The sequence below is a fragment of the Borostomias antarcticus genome (genome assembly GCF_949987555.1).
Source record: "Borostomias antarcticus genome assembly, chromosome: 15".
Lineage (NCBI taxonomy): Eukaryota > Metazoa > Chordata > Actinopteri > Stomiiformes > Stomiidae > Borostomias > Borostomias antarcticus.
In genome coordinates, this window is record NC_140248.1 from 19,480,828 (window position 1) to 19,500,474 (window position 19,647).

General features: G+C 46.4%; 2 protein-coding genes across 2 annotated transcripts; both read left to right on the top strand.

Annotated features, from left to right (window-relative positions):
- Window positions 1–261: 261 nt before the first annotated feature.
- phf12a (PHD finger protein 12a) lies at window positions 262–10,759 on the top strand (the record flags this gene model as incomplete). The annotated part of the gene is made up of 15 exons (XM_084450556.1): window positions 262–327; window positions 470–651; window positions 1,657–1,729; window positions 1,861–2,290; window positions 2,745–2,865; window positions 4,284–4,416; window positions 5,233–5,397; window positions 5,753–5,911; window positions 6,324–6,981; window positions 7,069–7,188; window positions 7,333–7,488; window positions 7,697–7,795; window positions 8,912–8,994; window positions 9,325–9,463; window positions 9,639–10,759. The coding sequence occupies 15 exons, from the start codon at window positions 262–264 to the stop codon at window positions 10,019–10,021; spliced, it is 2,967 nt and encodes a 988-aa protein (XP_084306682.1). The 3' UTR covers window positions 10,022–10,759.
- Window positions 10,760–11,405: 646 nt separating this feature from the next.
- Window positions 11,406–18,204, top strand: LOC311318320 (retinol dehydrogenase 11-like; the record flags this gene model as incomplete). The annotated part of the gene is made up of 7 exons (XM_084449612.1): window positions 11,406–11,519; window positions 12,544–12,667; window positions 12,930–13,259; window positions 17,009–17,127; window positions 17,239–17,362; window positions 17,466–17,792; window positions 17,945–18,204. The coding sequence occupies exons 1-7, from the start codon at window positions 11,466–11,468 to the stop codon at window positions 18,202–18,204; spliced, it is 1,338 nt and encodes a 445-aa protein (XP_084305738.1). The 5' UTR covers window positions 11,406–11,465.
- Between the last annotated feature and the right edge of the window lie 1,443 nt (window positions 18,205–19,647).

Consider the following 19,647-nt stretch of genomic DNA (forward strand, 5'->3'; position numbering starts at 1 on the left):
GAGGCATTGAACCCAACAGCTAGCCTGCTGGGTAGTTAGCTGTTATCCGGACCCGGGCCTGGGAAACAGTCCATCTGCAAGCTAGCCAACCCTCCCTAGCTACAAACGTTTAATGTAATTTAACGTGATATATCTACGTTTTGGCAGGACAGCGTTGTTGAGATTGCTTGTTGACAGCGCCGGTTTGGGAGTGTTTGCTGGGAAGGATTGGTTTGGTATCTAACGGGGGAGCTGGCTGCTTGCTCACACCAGGCTGTTTGGATGTGGGATAAAATGGAGACCCCAACGATTGTCTACGATCTCGATACCTCTGGAGGGCTTATGCAGGTAAAAACACGAAGCTCCTGTTATAGCCATCATTTAATCCTTCACATTAGCCAGCTCGTCATCACGGTATTCGTCATGCTTCTTGCTCTCTCCTTTGCGTATCATCATAACTTAACTGGTTGTCTTTCTCTCTGATGTTCAGCAAATCCAGGCATTGCTTGCACCTCCCAAGTCTGAAGACGGTGAGAAAAGAGGCAGGAAGCCTGATAAAAATGCCCGGAGAACAGGGAGAGCCACGAACCATGACACCTGTGACAGTTGCCGCGAGGGAGGCGACCTCCTCTGCTGTGATCATTGTCCGGCTGCATTTCACTTACAGTGCTGGTAAATGAACCAATCCTACTAGGCATATGAATGCATTTTACCTTGTTGTAGCCACTAACCTCAAGCCACTAATCTCGAGCCTGACTTTTGCAGCCAGTGTCAAACAAGAATGACACCAGTTGTACACCACACCAGAGGGAAGCTTACTTGTCTTGGACTTTTGCTTTGGCCCTCTTTTGTATTTTTTTTTTTAGCTTTCTTGGCAGTTCACTGCAAGTGTGGCTGCAGTGGAGTTAGACTGACACAGTGGGGAGCTAGTGAAACCTTGCTGTGCACACTGAATGTATAACCATTAACCATGTGCTTGCTTAGGACTGAGGCACCAAGGACTTTTCTTGTAACGTTCTATGCCGATTATTTGTTCAGACATCATCTTCCATTGGCTATGTATGCACAATGGTGTCATAGATCCTTACGGACTTTAGTTAGGAAAGTGGACTGGTTGTTTATTTATTCTGGTTTTGCACCTCTTGCATTTTTGTGGTTCTTGGAAAGCTTGAATGAATCCATGTTACTTTTGGGCAAGCTGCCTTTTAGATGAAGCGCATACTTTTGCCTGTGACTGCCTCTGGCATTCTGCCCAAAGATAATTCATTTGCCCGCACCTGGCTTTTATCAACTAGAGGTCCAAACATTTTCTCAGTCATTTCAATGAAGAGTTCAGTGTAGAGCTAACAGTACACTGCTACTCATAAGAAGGGGGATGTTTGTAGGGCAGTGGAAACAGTCTTTCAGTCTTGTCTGGTCAGCTCTCTTATCTGTTGAAATCCTTACTTTGCTTAATTAGCATTTGTTTATGATTTAATTGTTGAAGAACCTGAATGGTTTGCAGGTCTATACTTTGATCTGTCTTCTTCCCCTGGAGGACTTTACTTGCAGCATAGGGTCTGTTGAAGGACTTGTAGACTTGGCAAGAGGGGTATAATGTCCGGATTTAGCATCCTATAGTGCAATGTTGATTTTTACAAGCTCAAAGTTGTTTTTTGGTTTATGTTGACCCAACAGTAATCCGCCCCTAAGCAAGGAGATGCTGCCCCCTGGAGATTGGATGTGTCATCGCTGCACAGTGCGCAGGAAGGTTAGTAAAGGCTTTTAAGAATCAATTAAAACCAGGAAGTAGTCTTGTGTGGGTTGGTGTCTTGTTGGGGTCTGCTGTTATGAAGTTACTATGTGGGGAAGGGAATGACTGTACTTATTTCCACCTTCTAGAAAAGGGAGCTGAAGAAGGAGCAGATGAACGGCCTGCTGGAGCGGCAGGGGAGGGAGATATCCAAACTGTCCCCCTCCCCTGCACCCGAGCTGGAGCTGACCCCAGGCACCCTGCGTCTGGACCCCACATCGGCAGTAGGTACAGGCCTGAGGGCCGCGGTGGCCCAGGTCCGTCTGCTGGAGAGGAGGCCCAGCAGCAGGCCCAACACCCCGACCTCCACCGCCTCCACCGACACCCCCACCCCCTCGGAGCAGAACGACATGGACGACGACATGCTGGACGTCGAGGACGAGGCCCAGTGCTCCGACCCCGAGAGCTCCACCCCCCACCTCAAGAGGCCCTTTGACCTCCTGATCGCTGCTGCCATGGAGAGGAACCCCACGCAGTTCCAGCTCCCCAACGAGCTCACCTGCACAACCGCACTTCCAGGTCTGCCCCTCTACCCTCACCACTAGTCTCTGGTGCTTGTATGTCTGTGTGCCTACTGCCGCGCCGTGGTTTCCAGCGAAGGGAGCCTCGGCAGATTGTTCTTCCACAGCCACCTATCTGTAACAGGGCTGTTACCTTATCGATTGCGTGACCGAGTTGAACCGACTCGATCCTCGGACGCCACAAACACACCACCCAACCGCGCCATCGAATTCGTTGCTTTTCGGTGACATAGCTGGTCGAAGCGGTGTTTACGGGAGGTGATCGTGCGTGTTTTTGTAAGTCAGAGGACCCAAGAACCCAACGAGGGACAAGCGAGGAAGGAAGCAATACTGAGCGACACGGTGACACCGTGTTAGACTTCCTGTAACCTGCCGCGTAGGTTCCTGTGCCGCCAGATTTCCCCTCACACACGTCTAAACTGCGTCTGTGTCTGTCTGCCATCAACCTCCAGGAACCAGTAAAAAGAGGAGACGAGACGAGATGATAGGAAAGAATGTGAAGCGAGGGCAGCACGAGCTGGACCACAACGGGCTGGTCCCACTACCGGTGAAGGTCTGCTATCCGTGCGGCAGGTAGGAACTCACGCGCTACTGACACAGCGACTACGAAAAGCCTTTGTCTTTATTACACTTCATTCCCTCTCATTACGTCTAAGCACCATTTTAATAATCACTTAACATTGTGCCATAAAGAGCAATCGCAGGCGGTAAATAGCGTCCAGTTACATGCAGATTACTGTTTTACAGCTGTTTACAAGCGGATGAAATATTCATGAGATAATTGCACGGCTTACTTTGAAAGAATATGAATGCTACTGCCTGCCATTTATTCCTTTGAACGGATGAGCCATAATTTCTGACAAGAAAAGTATTCGGGAGAACAATCAGTGGTGGCCAAATTGCCTGTGGAGAGAGGAATCATAATTGCTTGGAAAATAGTAGTCTCAGATTAGGGAGGGGGAAAGAGAGGGGCTACATTATGCAGGCTAGGCTATCGTGTTTCTGAAAAACTGACTTAAAATGGGAGCCAGGCGCCCTGTTGAAACAGTGGTTTGGATTTGATGTTCAGAGCACATCATCTGTTCAGCAGACCTCTTTGTTAAGGAAAATGCCTCAAAGAGAGGATGTTTGGGTATGGGCGACCTGGATTTTTGAGCAACAATTTAATTACCAAGGATTAACTGATTAAGTTCAGTTGGAATTTTCTAACCTTACACTTTTGGTCCGAAGTGAAAATATGTGGTTTGTCCAAACATAATCAACAACCTGAATTACTATTTCCCAAGTATTTCTGAGTTATGATGTTTCAAAACTGTGGACCATATTGGCAACAGCTTACATAAACATCAACTCTCCTGCTTGTGTGTCTGGAATGTGGAACCCAGTGCACGAACTGAAATCCAATTGTATCGGTTTGATTTTAAACATTATTTGGTCCATTGAGGTTGAGTGATGCGATACACGTCTGTGGTACAGTACACATAGCTTATGCACATGGTGTGACATTAAACACACAATCTTTGTAGACCTTTTTGGCTTATGAGCACAAGACCTAAACTTGAAGTTAGTGATAGCGAAGATCTATACAGCAACCTCAAGTGCATTCAGTAATGGCCACATTCCTGTGTCTTCGAGGGGTGTTGTTGATTTTGCCCCTTAGAGGCATCGAAAGGTTGTAGCAACGTGGAACTGTGCTGTGTTGCCTTGTCTATTGGCTGACCTGGCACCAACACCACAGCTATGTTAAGAACCCCACAGAATGCTGAGCCACATGGTGAGAGCGACTATGGAATTCAAACTCTCAGCCCCAGCATATCTGATCATTCTGCAATAATGACTGTGACTCCCTGCCACAGACTCTGCCAGAGACCTCAGTCACCCGCCCCTCTCTGGCTCATCTCCTCACAGCTGGGGGGGGGGGCAAATATTCTTTATTATTTATTTATATAGATATTTTGTGGTGTTGCGTCCACACCCTGGGTTTGTTGTAGGAGCTGCAGGCTGGCGCCATTAATCCAGTGTGACTACTGCCCGCTGCTTTTCCATATGGACTGTCTGGACCCCCCTCTGACTGCCATGCCAGTGGGCAAGTGGATGTGCCCTAATCACATAGAGCACATGGTGGTAAGTTAAAGCATGTACATCCATTGATTCGTCCTTTAAATCCATTGATTCACCCTTTAAACGCAGACTTCCTGAGATTGCGCATGTTTCGCCGCTGCCTTCTCATGCGTGTGCTTTATGCTGGACTCACATTACAGGATTTTTGGGCCGATTTATCCCCGATCCACCCCTTCCGATAATCGGAGGAGAAATCTGGTCTGGAACGTTGCTCGGTACTGATGTTTGGCCCAGATTATCTTGTAATGCAAGGGGTTTACAGATCCAATCTTAGACCTCCTGATCGGCTCGCAAACCCATCAGAGCGGCCCAATAATATCAAACGAGTTTATTACGTAATAATTTTTATTACGTAACCACTTATCAAGCGAGGGAGGGATCTGTTTCCTGATTCCCTGAGGCATAATAATATCCTGTAGTGTGTGATGAGCTGTTATTTTCAAATCTTGTAGTGTGTGTGCATGCTTGAGATTCCTGAGAAGAACATCTGTTAAGATTCTCCTCATGTGCGTGATGCAACACGTTTTCCAAATCGGTTAGGATTTTAAATATCCTGTATTGTGAGCTCGGCGTTACCGACAGATTGCACGGATCCTTTCATATATTTGATGTGCGTTTTTTTTTTTTTCCCCCGGCGCAGGTCGTCGCTGTAAATAAGAAATTCTTCTCAGTTGAATTTTCCTGTATAAATAAAGTCTAACAATAGTACATGACCTACTTCCTTACGCTCACATGAGCAACCCACTGTGTTCGCCCCGCTGTGACTCGCCAGGCTCTCTCATTCACACTCCCCCCCCCCCTCTCCCCTCTCCCTCGTAGCTGAAGCAGAGGAGCCTGACCCTCACCAGTCGCTGCCAGCTGTTTGACCAGTTCCAGGACAGGATGTCCCAGCACGCCGTGAAGGTGGACTTCCTGCAGCGGGTGCATCGTCTGCACCCGCCCGTCCGCCGGGGAGCTCACGCGCCGCCGAAGAGAACCGTGAAGGTGACGCCCCTACCCGTCCGATATGTTGATAAGGGATGAGACGGTATACCGTAAAACCGTACACCGCGGTAAAAAATGTACACGGTATTAGAACCGTGACATTCCCTGTGTTCAAGGTATTACGTTTACGGTATTACACAATAATGCGTTGCTGAAACTTCACATTTCAAGTTGCTTGCAACAGTTAATTTTGTAATTTAATATAAGCTTGCTATTTATAAACTGAGCTTAATTACAATAGTGTGTATTTTCCTTCATGGACATTGTGTCTCGTAAGCCCGAAATGGCCCGAGCGTCCGCGGTACGGGAATGAGCTCAGCTGTAACCGGGGGTCGCGGTACGTTTGTCCCCGCAGGTTCCCGACGCTATCAAGTCCCATTACAGGACCCCCCCGCGCATGATCCCCCCCGCCGGGATCCGGCACGGCGAGCTGATCTGCACCGGCGTCCCCGGCGCGCCGAGCCGGCCCCTCCCCCCCTCTCAGCACTTCACCAGCGAGGACGAGCAGCAGGAGGTAGGAACGCCACACGCCGCCGTCTCCGTCCCGTTTTTCCGGCCTACTGACCTTTCGACTTTCGAAAACGGAAAAGGTCACACGCACCATAGTAACTTGCGCAATAGAACTTTAACGGACCAACATTCCGATCAATCAAGATCTTCCTCAGGTCGGAGGGAGAGGAGAGAGACCGGAGGAAGATCTTGATTGATCGAAACGTTGGTCCAGCAAAGCTCTATTGCGAAAGCTACTACAGTGTGTGGGACCTTTTCCTTTTTCAGTCGATGTGCCACTGTCCTACGCACCTGCTTCTGAAGACCAGTGGTCCAAGTGTGCGAAAGGCATTTTTTCAGGGTCTGCCGACCTTGACCTCGGCCTAGGTGTCTTACGCGGAATGTCCCGTCCGAATGTCCCTTGTGTCCCCCTGTAGTGGCTACGGGACGTGATAACCCTCCAGTGTAGCATCGTGAGGCACCTGTCCGCCAAGCAGAAGCCGTCGTCGGAGTGGGCCTCGGAGGGGGCGGACAAGGCGGACGTCAAGCCGTGCGTCGCGGCGGAGGAAGGCGGGGCGGCGTGCGCTTCTAAACGGACAGGCTCGCCGCCCTCTTGCTCCAAGCCCGACGGCGCGTCCGCCTGCCACCAGGGGGCTCCTGCCCCGAGCTCCCCCTCGGAAGGGAAGTGCGGCTCGTGTACGGAGAAGCCGTGCCAGCACCTGGCCCCCAGTAACGGCCCCGTGGGACAGCAGGCCCGCGCCAACGGGAGTCCGGGATCCTGCCGGCCGGAGCAGCAGCAGCAGCAGTACCGGTTGACTCCGAGCTCCGTTGTGCACCAGACCCCCGCCACGCTCAACCACACCGGGGGAGCTACGGTCAAAACTGAGAGTAGCCCGTCCAGACACAGTTTAGGGACCGCTTCCTCCTCCGCGAACCCCGTCAAACCGGACCTCCGGGCCCCCCCGCTACCCCTCACAGCCTTCCAAGGTGTCCAGGAACAAGGGCAGGACCCTTCAGGGACCGGGGTCCCCGCCCCTCCCAGGACCCATCACCAGACCATAGGCGCCAAGCTGGGGTCCGCTACTCCATCCGCAGGTAAGGGAGCGCGGACAGGGAGTGCCGTTAATAGTGGTTGTCTGGCCAGAAGCGTCCGTGAACAAATGTGTGTGTGTGTGTCTGCAGACGGAAAGCTCAGTGTGGATGCGGTGCTCTCCAGCAGCCCCTCCCAGCCTCCTGGCTCTCTGCCCTGCAGCACGGGAGACCTGTCCAGCTGCCTGAAAGCCGTCACCGACAGGAACGGAGGTGTGTCTGACCAGCCTGGTCTGCTCTGATGGGATTGGCTGAGGAATTGCCTCTAACTAACCTTGTTATTTTATATATATTTTCATTTAACCAGCATGCAAATACAAGTATCTTGAGCTTGAACTTGAACTTGTGTGTCCCCAGAGATTCAGATGAACAACCTGGACGAGAAGTTCATCAAGCTACTGGCCTGGCAGAGGATCCAGCAGCTCTTTGGGCCCAAGCCGTCTCCTCCTCCACAGAGCAACAGCATCAGCAGGCCCCTTGCCTCACAAGCGCCACAAGCCCAACACACCGAAGGTAAGAAAGCCGCCTTCTCTAGACCCTGTCGTCCTTCATGTCCATGTCCCCTCGTCCTTCTGCCTTGACCTCTCCTGTGCCTTCTGTTTTTTGTTGTTTGTTTTGTATGCAGCCATGAGATTAGTTTTGATCTCTCTCTCGCGCTCTCTCTCTCTCTCTCTCTCTCTCTCTCTCTCTCTCTCTCTCTCTCTCTCTCTCTCTCTCTCAGCACAAAACAAGGATATCCAGGCCAGGGCTGTGTTCTATCCTCTGGCAGGGAAAGCAGGAGCGGTCAACATGTGCTATAGGAGTCTGCACATAGGAACTGGTGAGATTCACTCTCGCGTCAAGCTTTGGTCACACACTATCACTTGATATCAACGGGGAGCAGTAGGGGTGTAATGAGATATCATGCCACGAAATATCACAATATAAAAACATGTATGCATGCAGACGATATGCATAATAATACGTTTTATATTGAAAACCACAAATAAAATGAGCAGCACTATGCACTTTTTGTTTGCATTAACATTCAAATAATGTCTTGGAGACTTTTGATAACTTTGGTTTGGTTGGTTGCTGGACAGTATTTATAGTCACTTTTTCAAAGTGCAGAAATCAAACATGGTTTTAGTGATGATTTTATCGTGATTATCAAATTTTATTGTGGTTTATCATTATACCGGTTATTGTTACATCCCTACACACATGTACTCTTGGCACCACCAGAGGGCAGACTTGTATCAGGCTACTGGTGTGTTCAGCCCTCGTCAATCAATACACAAGTCTCATGCCGTAGGGATGTGCACACTGCACAGCGACTTTTTACTGCAACCGACTGTACGACTTGTCTAAAACAGATTCCCAACCAACTGACTGTACAACTAGTCTAAAACAGAGATTCCCAACCACTCGACCGACTGTACGACTAGTCTAAAACAGAGATTCCCAACCACTCGACCGACTGTACGACTAGTCTAAAACAGAGATTCCCAACCACTCAACCGACTGTACGACTAGTCTAAAACAGAGATTCCCAACCAATTAACCGACTGTACGACTAGTCTAAAACAGAGATTCCCAATCAACCGACTGAACGACTAGTCTAAAACAGAGATTCCCAACCACTCAACCGCCTGTACGACTAGTCTAAAACAGAGATTCACAACCAATCAGCAGCAGCCAGTTTGCATTCTTTGCGCAGGGTTACTCTATTCGCTCTCCCAAAACAGTACTTCAGCCTGTCTTCACAGCTCATTACTAAGCAAAGATCTAAATGTGATTTATTTTGTTTAATTGAAGAGTAGGGTTTAAGAGTAGGAGAAGAGTAGGGTTTAATTGAAGTGCTAGTGTGCCCAATGGCCTGACTAAACTGGGGTGAGGGGTTTTTGTGGTGGGTTTTTTGCACCCATTGTTGATTGTGAATTCTTGTTACCCGTAGGTGCTGATATGGACGTGTGCCTTACAAACTATGGTCATTGTAACTATGTGTCGGGAAAACATGCCTGCATCTTCTATGATGAGGTGAGACGGACATTTTAACATTTCAAAATGCAAATCAATATGTACATTGATTGACAATAATGTCCTCGACATGGCTTGTGCAGAGATAAGTGTTGCCTGTCATTCTGTCAGGGTTAGCTCTAAATGATATTTCTGAGCCTAGTCTACCATTGTACATGTGTAGCTTTTACATTGGATGCTCTTAGCGCTGAAGTATTTTAGTCATTCATTCTTTTCATGTTTGTCCCGTGGTCTCTTATGGTTTTCATGCATCGAGTTGCATCCATTTCTGAAATGTGTTATACAAATCCCTCGGTCGGTTGATTTGACATCTGCTTTTGTCTGGATCAGAATACAAAGCAGTACGAGCTGCTGAACTACAGTGAACACGGGACCACTGTGGACAACGTGCTTTACTCCTGTGACTTCTCTGAGAAGACGGGACCCAGCCCCGCCAGCAGCCTGGTGTGCAAAGTACAGAATATTATCAGTAAGTGATCCTCCTAGTGTTGGTGGCCTCTGTACAGCTAGACTGGGCAATAACAGCCCTGGCGTTTCAGTCATGATGACCTTGCACTTTACATTGTGAAAATGCCTCCTGACATGTGAGAAAATGATCTGTGTGAAAGGCCTCACTGTCGAGCGTTGTGTTTTTGACCCACCAGAGCGCTGTAAGAGGAGGAAGCAGGAGGAGGAAGGGGGCCGGGCCACGGCGCAGGAGGAGGGGCTTATGAGCCAGTGTCCGGGGAGCCTCCTCGCCCCCTGCGACTGCAAGGCCAGCAGCTCCAGCCTGATCGGGGGCAGCGGGGCGGGCTGGGAGGGCACCGCCCTGCTCCACCACGGCAGCCTCGTCAAGCTGGGCTGCATGCAGTTCGTCTTCAGTATCACAGAGTTCGCCTGCAGGCAGCCAAAAGAGGAGAGCCAGCCTACCCCCGCCACCTCGACCACCGCCGCCACCCCCCAGGACCAGGAGGGCGCCGTGCCCTCTGCCAAGCACACCCTCCAGCTCTACCAAGTGCCCCTGCTTCACCCCAACCCTGTCCCTTAGCCCCACGTGCACCTGGCAACCAGCCCCTACAGCTGTACAAAAGTGTTGTTTTTTTATTTTTTATTTGATGTTCATACATTGCATGATATGAAGTATTTTTCAGGTTGCACATAGAATTTCTATTCTTTTTCTTTTTGTAAATGTAAATCTTTATGAAAATATTTGAATTGGCATTTTAAAAGGGAAACTTTGTGGAAATTTTGATGAATCAAAAGGGGCAACGCTCCCACCTGTTAGCTCTCCATCATACTAAGTAACTTGTACTCTATTGTGCCAGTAATGATAGAATCATGCTCCTTTTTTTTCCAGAAAATTTACTTTATCTGAGCCTGGTCATTTTAGTTAGTGTACTGTGTTTGAAAATGTAGTCGTATTAAGATGTTTGTTTTGCTACTGTTGCACTAAAGGTAGCTATATTGAAACGTGCACACACCCATGGTCCTATGTTTATACCCCTATATCGTTTATATACATGGTAGAATTCTTTTTCCACACCCCTCATAGTGGAAACAATAGGATTCGTCATTCTTAGACCTAGACAAATAACCTTTGGTCACTTAAAGGCATTTGAATTTGTACAATGCTTGTGGATTTTTTGTGGTAGGTTTAAAAAGTGTTGTTTGTCAAGTTTTTTCCCAATACTGTAGTCAATATTGTAAATACTGTCTGTTTTAGGAAAGAGTTCATCTGAACATTTTCATGTGCTCTGTAAATATAAAGCAACCTCGACAATGTTTCTTTTTCTGTCATAAAAGTGTAAATAATACAAAGATTTTTAAGAAGCTTCAGAGAAAATGTGGTCTCTGGTCTTATTTTCTGTCAGTGCGTCGGATGTGGGTGCGTGTTAGGCATGGATGTATTAATAGAACAGGTGTTAGGTGGTCGATGGGTGAAGCTAGAGTGCCATATTTAAAGGAGCCACGTGATGGCGACAGTGGCAGATATTGTATATCATGTCCTGTACCTCTCACCCAGATAGGTCATTGTTGTAGCGAATACATTTATCAGAGAAGTGTCTAGACCATGAATGTAATCTAGACCCTCTTCTCAAATGCTTCGTGATGTGGATCATGGGCTACTGCCTCTGTTGGACATAATAGCCAAGCATGTTCGTGCTGCTCCTTATTGGGGCTGGAGATTTCCCCGCCTATAGTTACATATTTGTTGATAGTTCGGAAACTACCGAGATGTACAAGCGCCGCGGTTGCAGAGGAAAGTCGTTATAGTGACAGGTGAGTTGTAGGGCTAAAAAAAGAACATGCAAGCTACATTAAATTGTGAGTAGCCTATCTAAAAGTTAACATGTCTTCGTCGCCTTGTGAATTTTGCAACTCTAAAAAGGAAATCTACTGACCGACATAGGCCTGCTATTCCTTTAGGAGCCAATACTGGCATTGGTAAAGCAACCGCATTGGACCTGGCGAGGAGAGGGGCCAGGGTTATAATGGCCTGTCGAGACGAGCAGAGGGCAGAAGCTGCAATCATTGACATCGTGAAGGTAGGTAGGCAGCAGCAGACTGTTGCTGTAAAAAAAAAAGAACGAGTCGACGTTGGATTAGTCTCGCATAGCCAGACAGACCTATCTCCACACTTCGTTTACACTGTGCCAGCGCCGGAGACAGTTGGATCAACGCTCTTAATCAAGCCCCACCCATGATGCATGTTCCACGTGATATTTTCTTCATGAATATGAATATAGCCTCGCGTCACCAGTCTCTCCTCGGGGAGGAGATAATATGAATATATGCAATGTTTTAAGTGTTATTCATTTTATGTAATAATAAATAATAATTATTTTGCTGAAACAAGTACGTCATTAAGAAAACAGACACTAATAATTATTAACACTAATATATATATATAAATATGCTCATACAATGTGCATAGTAGCCTATCAGAGTAGATGTAATGATATGCTATATCCTGCAGGGGGCGCACAGAGATCATAATATCATCCTGATTTCGCGAGTTAAGACATATGGGCATTGTCAGAGATGAGTGATGAGTTAAAACGTTTTGCTATGGTTTCCGGATTGAATGACATTCCTCGAAGCAGTAGGCTATGCAACGGGCTTTGAGGTAGGTTTTCTCTTGTTTGGTGGGTGTGTCAGAGGGGTTACGCAATCCATAGACTGATAGTAATCTTCTCAGCTGCCATAGGTGCAACACTTCAATCAATCAATCAATCAATCAATCAATCAATCAATCAAAGCTTTATTTGTAAAGCGCATTTCATACCCAGAGGCAACACAATGCACTTTACAGAGAACACTTGCATAACACAGTGTTCAACGCACCCCCGTTTTGGTTTCAATAAACATTTAGCAACATTTTGTTGTGGCTGAACTCACCTGTGGTCTCATGTCATAGCCTACAAACAGTGGACATTACATTCTACAACAGTGCCATGATGAGTAATGACTGAAGTGTGTGAGCACACTTGTTGACATTGAGGAATAGGCCTTCGATAAATTTGTCCATCATAATAACATAAAACGTAAGGTTTTGTTTTCTATCTACAGGAGACTGGGAACAATGATGTAGTGTTCATGCCTTTGGATCTTGCGAGTCTTCAGTCTGTACGATCCTTTGCTGAGACCTTCCTGAAGTCTGAACCCAGACTAGATATTTTAATCAACAATGCTGGTGAGTGCACATGTCGTTAATTGCGTTCTTTGATACAGCAGTGCAAAATGCACAACCTACCCAGTACTTTCTGGATTTTCCCTTGCTTGCTCTTGTGCTATTCAACAAGTCAATCTTGTTCATTTTAACTCTGAAAGCTAAGTCATTTGATAGCTGATTTCATCTGTGTCCAATTCTCACTGAGCAGGCTAATGCATTTTACATAAGACAGTGAGTGTGTCTTCCATGTTTGATTTCTAAACCTTGGCTCTTTTCGATGCAGGGTTGCTGAATAGTGGCAGGACTGCGGATGGTGTAGGGATGATCTTTGGTGTCAATCACCTGGGTCATTTCCTTTTAACCAACCTGCTGCTGGACCGTCTGAAGGAGAGTGGCCCTAGCCGAGTGGTGACAGTGGCCTCCCTAGCTTACGAGCTTGCTGGCCACATTGATTTCAATTGCCTGAACACTCACAAAGATGTTGGCCTGGGAGACTCGGGATGGCAATTGTTTCTGAAGTACTGCCACAGCAAGTTGTGCAATATGCTCTTCACATATGAGCTTGCCAAAAGACTGCAAGGCACAAACGTCACCTGCTACAGTCTGCATCCAGGTCAGGTGTTCTAGCAGCGCTGCTCTGAGCAGAGCATCTGCACCATTTACAAACCACTGTCAAACCACCATCTGCTTGTCAGTGTGAAAGGCATGTCTTTAGAGTGTAGACTGTACCATATTAATTTACTTTTTGGTAAAAAAGTATGTAATGAATGAAGTACCTGATATAAATGTAGTGTAGAGACATGTTTGCTGCGTCATCCACTGACCTGTTGTCTCTAGGTGAACTTCCGGGTGTCCAGGAGAGGGTCTGTGATGGATTTGAGATGTCCCAGAACAAGGCACTCAAAAACCTTCATTGCTACAGGGGTCAGGGCGACGGGTCTGTAGTCGCTGTAGAGGCCTGTGGTCCTTGCTTTCTTGGGGACGGGGATGATGGGGGAGGTCTTGAAGCAGGCTGGAACATGGCGTGTCTCTAGTGAGGTGTTGAAGATGTCAGTGAACACCGGGGACAGCTGATCAGCACAGTACATCAGCATGGAGGGGGAGACAGAGTCCGGTCCGGCCGCTTTCCTGGGGTTCTGTCTCTTGAGATTAAAACAACTATATTTTCAATTTGTAAGAATAATAGCCTAGGCCTACTAGCCTACAGATTATTTTCCTCAACTGACTCATCTGGGCATCTGTTCTGTTGGCTGTTAAAATAAATGGCACGTTCTGCAATAAAAATGATGTCTTAATATAATAATTATAATAAACATTATTTGTATACCACCTTCCATACAAATAAATGCAGCTTAAAGTGCTTTACAACAGAGATGCATGCATGGAGTGCTTCACATAAAAATAGTCATAAAATAAACCAAAACAGGAAAATAAGATGGAAGATCTTATTAGTTATTAGAGCGCCTCCACAACTACAGTGGACTCTCAGGCTGTGCACTACAGTGGTCTCAGTCCTACTGTACCTCTCTGGCAGGTCTGAATATGTCTCTCTGGGAGGATGCAAGTCCAGGCTGCTCCCTGTCACCTGTGGTGTTCCGCAGGGGTCGGTTCTTGGCCCCATCTTCTTTATCACCTACATGCTCCCCCTCGGTTGTGTTCATCAGCAGACACGGGATATCCTTCCACTGCTATGCTGATGACACTCAACTCTATCAAGACTGCCCAGAACCCCTCTGCAGCCCTGTCATCCCTCACCATCTGTCTTGAGGAGATAAAGGCCTGGATGAACAGCAACTTCCTCCAGTTGAACAGCAGCAAAACCCAGGCACTTCTCGTCGGCACCCCGCACCCAGTGTCCTCACCCAAATCCCAACTCACCTTTGATGGCCAGGCCATCCCCCCCCCTCAGTCACAAACTTGGGGATTCGGTTTGACCCTCACCTGACCTTCAACGACCATATAAAACACTTGTGCAAGACCTCGTTCTATCACCTCCAAAACATCTCCAAACTCCGTCCCTCCCAAACCCTGCCAGATGCAGAGAAGCTCATCCATGCCTTTATCTCCTCAAGACTGGACTACTGCAATGGGCTCTTCATCGGGATTCCTGGCAAGAGCATCCAGAAGCTGCAATACATCCAGAATAGCGCTGCCAGGGTCCTGATGAGAGTCCGTAAATATGAGCACATAACCTTCACTCTACACTCACTGCACTGGCTCCCTGTCTCATCCCGGATCAACGACTAAATCCTGCTGCTCGCCCACAAATGCATCAACGGACACGCACCTCCTCATCTACAAGAACTGATCACTCCACAATCCTCCACCCGTACCCTCAGACCTGCAGACAGTCTGCTCCTCTGGGTCCCCAGCACCAGGCTGTGCACCATGGGGGATCGAGCCTTCTGCTCGGCCGCACTGCAGCCTAACCCTAACCCTCCCCACCCAGCTGAGGGCAGCACAGAGCCTGGACTCTTTTAAAGCAGGACTAAAAACCTACCTTTTAAAAAGGTAATTTCTCTGTTAAAATGGTGTTATTTTTGTTCAGTTATGTTATGTTATGCTACAAATGCTTTTAAACCTGTAACACTTTTTAATTGATTTTTAAATGAAAAGTGCTTTACAAATAAAATGTATTATTATTATTATTATTTATTAACACATGTAAAATAAAATATAAGATAAACCATATAATTTAGGAAACACTTGCAGTCTATATATATATATATATATATATATATATATATATATATATATATGGGAACAATAAACTTTGCAATTGCTGGGCCTAGTGCTGGGCTGTGCCTTGCGCGTTCTATCTCAGGATTGTCATGTTTGTAAAGAGGTAATGTTGTGGCATTTGGCTCATATGAATGGCGAAAATCACTAGCTGACCCACGTAGGATATCACAGTAATGTAGTAAGTATGTGTGTTTATTATTATTATTATTTATTTATTTTTAATTATGTTATTTATTAGACCAGAATGGGATGAACATTCCATACAATTGGTACACAATAGGCATCAAATCGACTTGAATATCACATAAATACATTCAAATACACAAAAAACAAAACAAAAATACATTCAAGTAAACAGGCTATACAATCATATCTCTCTAAATAAATATTGTCTACTCACTGTATGGTTACATTTCTTATTTCCTATCAACACAATAGATTCAATAGGAAGTATGTGTGTAAAGGGCCTATAGGGTGGACACAATTAGCCTACACGACTCGAGGATACACAATTACAGGACCCTATGCCATTCGTGACTTGTACTGCATTTTGGTGCCCTGTTTTTGTACTGTTTTGCGCTGTCATGTCCTGTCCCGCACCCTGTCATATGTCGTCTACAACAGCGTATGTCTTAACCCTAGTCACATTCCTAGCATTTGTGAACCATGTAGCCCTACATGACAATAAACACACCCAGGGGTTAGATCCATGTTCTGGCCCTAGAGGAAGTCTGACGTAGCCTAACCCCTGGGTGTGTCTTGACACCCAGGTAAAAGAAACAAAGAAATACATCTGCTGATTCTGTAGACTGGATAGTCCTCATTGTTTAAACGGCAGAGGGTAGGCCTATGGCGGTGATTTATTTTGGATCGAGGCATAATAACAGACTTGAAAGCACTGATTAAATACATGCTATACTTGAAAGCACGGAATTGACATAATTGGTCTAGAGCACCTGCCACGAAAAAGACCGCAGGATAGGCTGCTTCGAATGAGCTTTTGGGTGTAAGGTGACGTAAGAGGAGTAAACGTGCAATCTGAAGCGGTTTCGGTAAGAAGTGCGTGCCTGTGACACATGGGAAGGGAACCTGTAGAACCTGTTGAAGTGTTCTTTATCTTATAAAATGCCCACATCACCGGGTTTTTAGAACAAACGTAGAACTGCGAGCGCGTACCCAGACCATGTTAGCTTTCTTAGTTTTAGCTGGTGTTATTTTGGGGGTTTATCTTGTCCTGGTCGAGAGTCTTTTCAAAAAATCCAAATGCAAAGGAAAGGCATTGATGGCTGGGAGAACGGCAATAATAACAGGTGGGTTACGTCTTTAGTGAAATTGAGTGTATGTTTTATTTCTTTATTTTTAAGAGTTCCTGAAAAATATTGCCCATTCATTCATTTGTATAATTTAGCCCCAGCAGCTGCTGAAATTCGCTCTACATCATTGTCACTTGTGAAAACAAATTTGTCACCTCAAGACATTTGAAATTTGTCTGGCTACATTCAGTTCTAGTGTCATTTTTGTCTAATGGAGAGTAGCCTATACCTTAGACATTTCTTTGGGGTGATTTTAATCGAGTTTACCTTCTCCATCACCATCTCTTTTGTTCTGCCCTGTCTACAGGTGGCAACACAGGCATCGGGAAAGCCACTGCTCTGGATCTGGCCAGGCGAGGGGCCCGGGTCATCCTAGCATGCCGTAACCAAGAGAAAGCTGAAGCTGCTATAAGTGAAATAGAAAAGGTATGAAAGATTTGTTGCACATTGCCTTCATTGTAATCTGCTGAATTATGTAATTCGTTGAATTATTCATGTAGGATTATAATCTAAGATATGAAATGTGTTTTTGTTCAGGAGACGGGGAGCACTGATGTCACGTTCATGCAGCTGGACCTGGGGAGTCTTAAGTCTGTGCGTGCGTTCACTGAGAGGTTCCTGAAGACCGAGCCCAGACTGGACCTTCTCATTAACAACGCCGGTTCGTAAAACACCCTCTCTTCTCCTCACAATTATTTTAGAGGAGCTTCGAACGGGGAAATGGTTTGGATTTCGCTTGACCACCACTGTGATGTGTGTTTCAGGCTTGGTAGCTGATGGACGTACGGAGGACGGCTTTGGTATTGAGTTTGGGGTCAACCACCTAGGGCACTTCCTGTTGACCTGTCTGCTGCTGGACCGGCTGGAGGACGGGACTGGGGGCCGCGTGGTCACGCTGTCCTCTATGGCCTATCGCTGGGGCAGCATTGACTTTGATGCCCTTTTGACAAATAAAGACCTGGGCACTGGAAGTTACAGCTGGCAGTTCTTTGCGGCATACTGCAACAGCAAACTGTGTAATGTCCTCTTCACTCACGAGCTGGCCAAGAGACTGAAGGGCTCCAATGTCACCTGCTACAGTGTTCACCCAGGTATGTGATTTACTTCAAAACAATAAGCATTGGGGAAACGTCCTTCTTAGCCAGGATAATCTCTGCATTCCTCAATGATGATTCTACACACAGCGTATCCATTGTTTATTTTCTGTCAGATTGATCCTCTTTTATGCTTTGAACCCTTTTAGGAGTAGTGAAAACTGAGCTCTCCCGTAATGTCAGCCTGTGGCAGAAAGTGTTCATCGAGCCAATATCCAGACTGCTGTTCCTGGATCCAGAGAGCGGTGCCCAGACCACCCTCCACTGTGCCCTCCAGGATGGCATCGAGCACCAGAGCGGGTGCTACTTCTCTGGCTGTGCCGTGCAGGAGGTGAGCGCCAAGGCCAAGGACGATGCAGTGGCCAAGAAGCTGTGGGAAGTCAGCGAGAGTCTGTGTGGCCTGTCCTAAAGCAGAGGACACCAGGATGCTCTGCATAACTGCTGATGGTGATTGACTTGGAATGAAATAAATACGTGTTGGTACTCGCTGATACTGTTTATAAGAGGTGCAGGATGAGATGCTAAAGCATAGACCATTTTAGGGGTCAGCTCTGGTGAACTTGCTCAAATCAAGCAATGGCTACTAAGCTTTATGCGATTGGCAAGTAGCCCTTTTACAATGTATTGTTTGGGGCCTTTAAATGATTAATCTCTTTGATGCTTTTGGTATTGTTAAAAGTGTTGGGTGGAGAGAAAGACTGAACAAAATGTGGTGTGTGTGTGGGGGTGGGGGGTGGAGTGGTCGGTCCATCTACACTTGGATCCATGTGAGAGGAGAAACTGCCCATACTCTCCGAGATCTCTTCTTTTATTTTATGGCTGGTGTCGGTGGCACCTAAATCCGTCTGAATGTTTACACCAATGGTGCCTGGGTGAGGACAACTATGGTACAAAGATGTATATGATAATCTCTTGTAGAGACCTATTACTTGACCTTTTGGAATAAAATGCAATTCATAGAATTTTGTTTTTTCTTGTTATTGCAACATGTGTGAATTGACTACAAACTATGAACAACATTTACGCAAACTATGAGGGGGGATATGGGAAAAGAAAAAAGAAATGTCCAGACGAATAACCATATAAGTGCCATTTACAGTTGTGTTCCTGTTTTGTAATCTCAGTGTCTTAAGGACTGCACTTAAGAGCGCTTTTATCCAAAGCCCTTTACAATGGCCTCATTCACCCATCCATTCACACACCAATGGCAGCAGTAGCCATGCAAGGTGCTAGTCAGCTCATTGGGAGCAATTTGGGGTTTAGTTTCTTGCCAAAGGACACTTCAACTTGTGGGATTCGAACCGCTGACCCTACGATCATTGGACGACCCGCTCTACCATTGAGCCTGAGACTGTTACTGATCAAGAGCTCCCCAGAAAATCAAAACGCACATATATGGTTATTCTAATAAGAGGCCTCGATTGTAATTGGCTTGCACTGAGATTAGATGCACCTGCATTCTGTTGGGTGTGCATTCTGTTCCTCTATTGTCATTCTGAGTGATGTGTTTAATGAGATACTGTACAAAAATAACATTCCTATGACATTGGAACACTGCACCTCAGTGAGCTGATGCATGATCCTCATGATCTGCAGTTGGACAAGTCACACAGGTTGTCAGTGAACTTTAGTCCAGATGTCTCAGCATGAGTCACAGTTATGCATGAGCGGCTGGCACAGCCTTTTGAACTGGAAAATGGTTATTTTTCACTTGTGTATCACTTCACCTAATATATAATATAAAGAGGTTGAAAACAGATTTATGACAATTTGAAAAGATTTATATGACCCGAAACATGACACACCCTTCACTACACTAATGTAGGTGACACACCCACCAATGCTACCCATG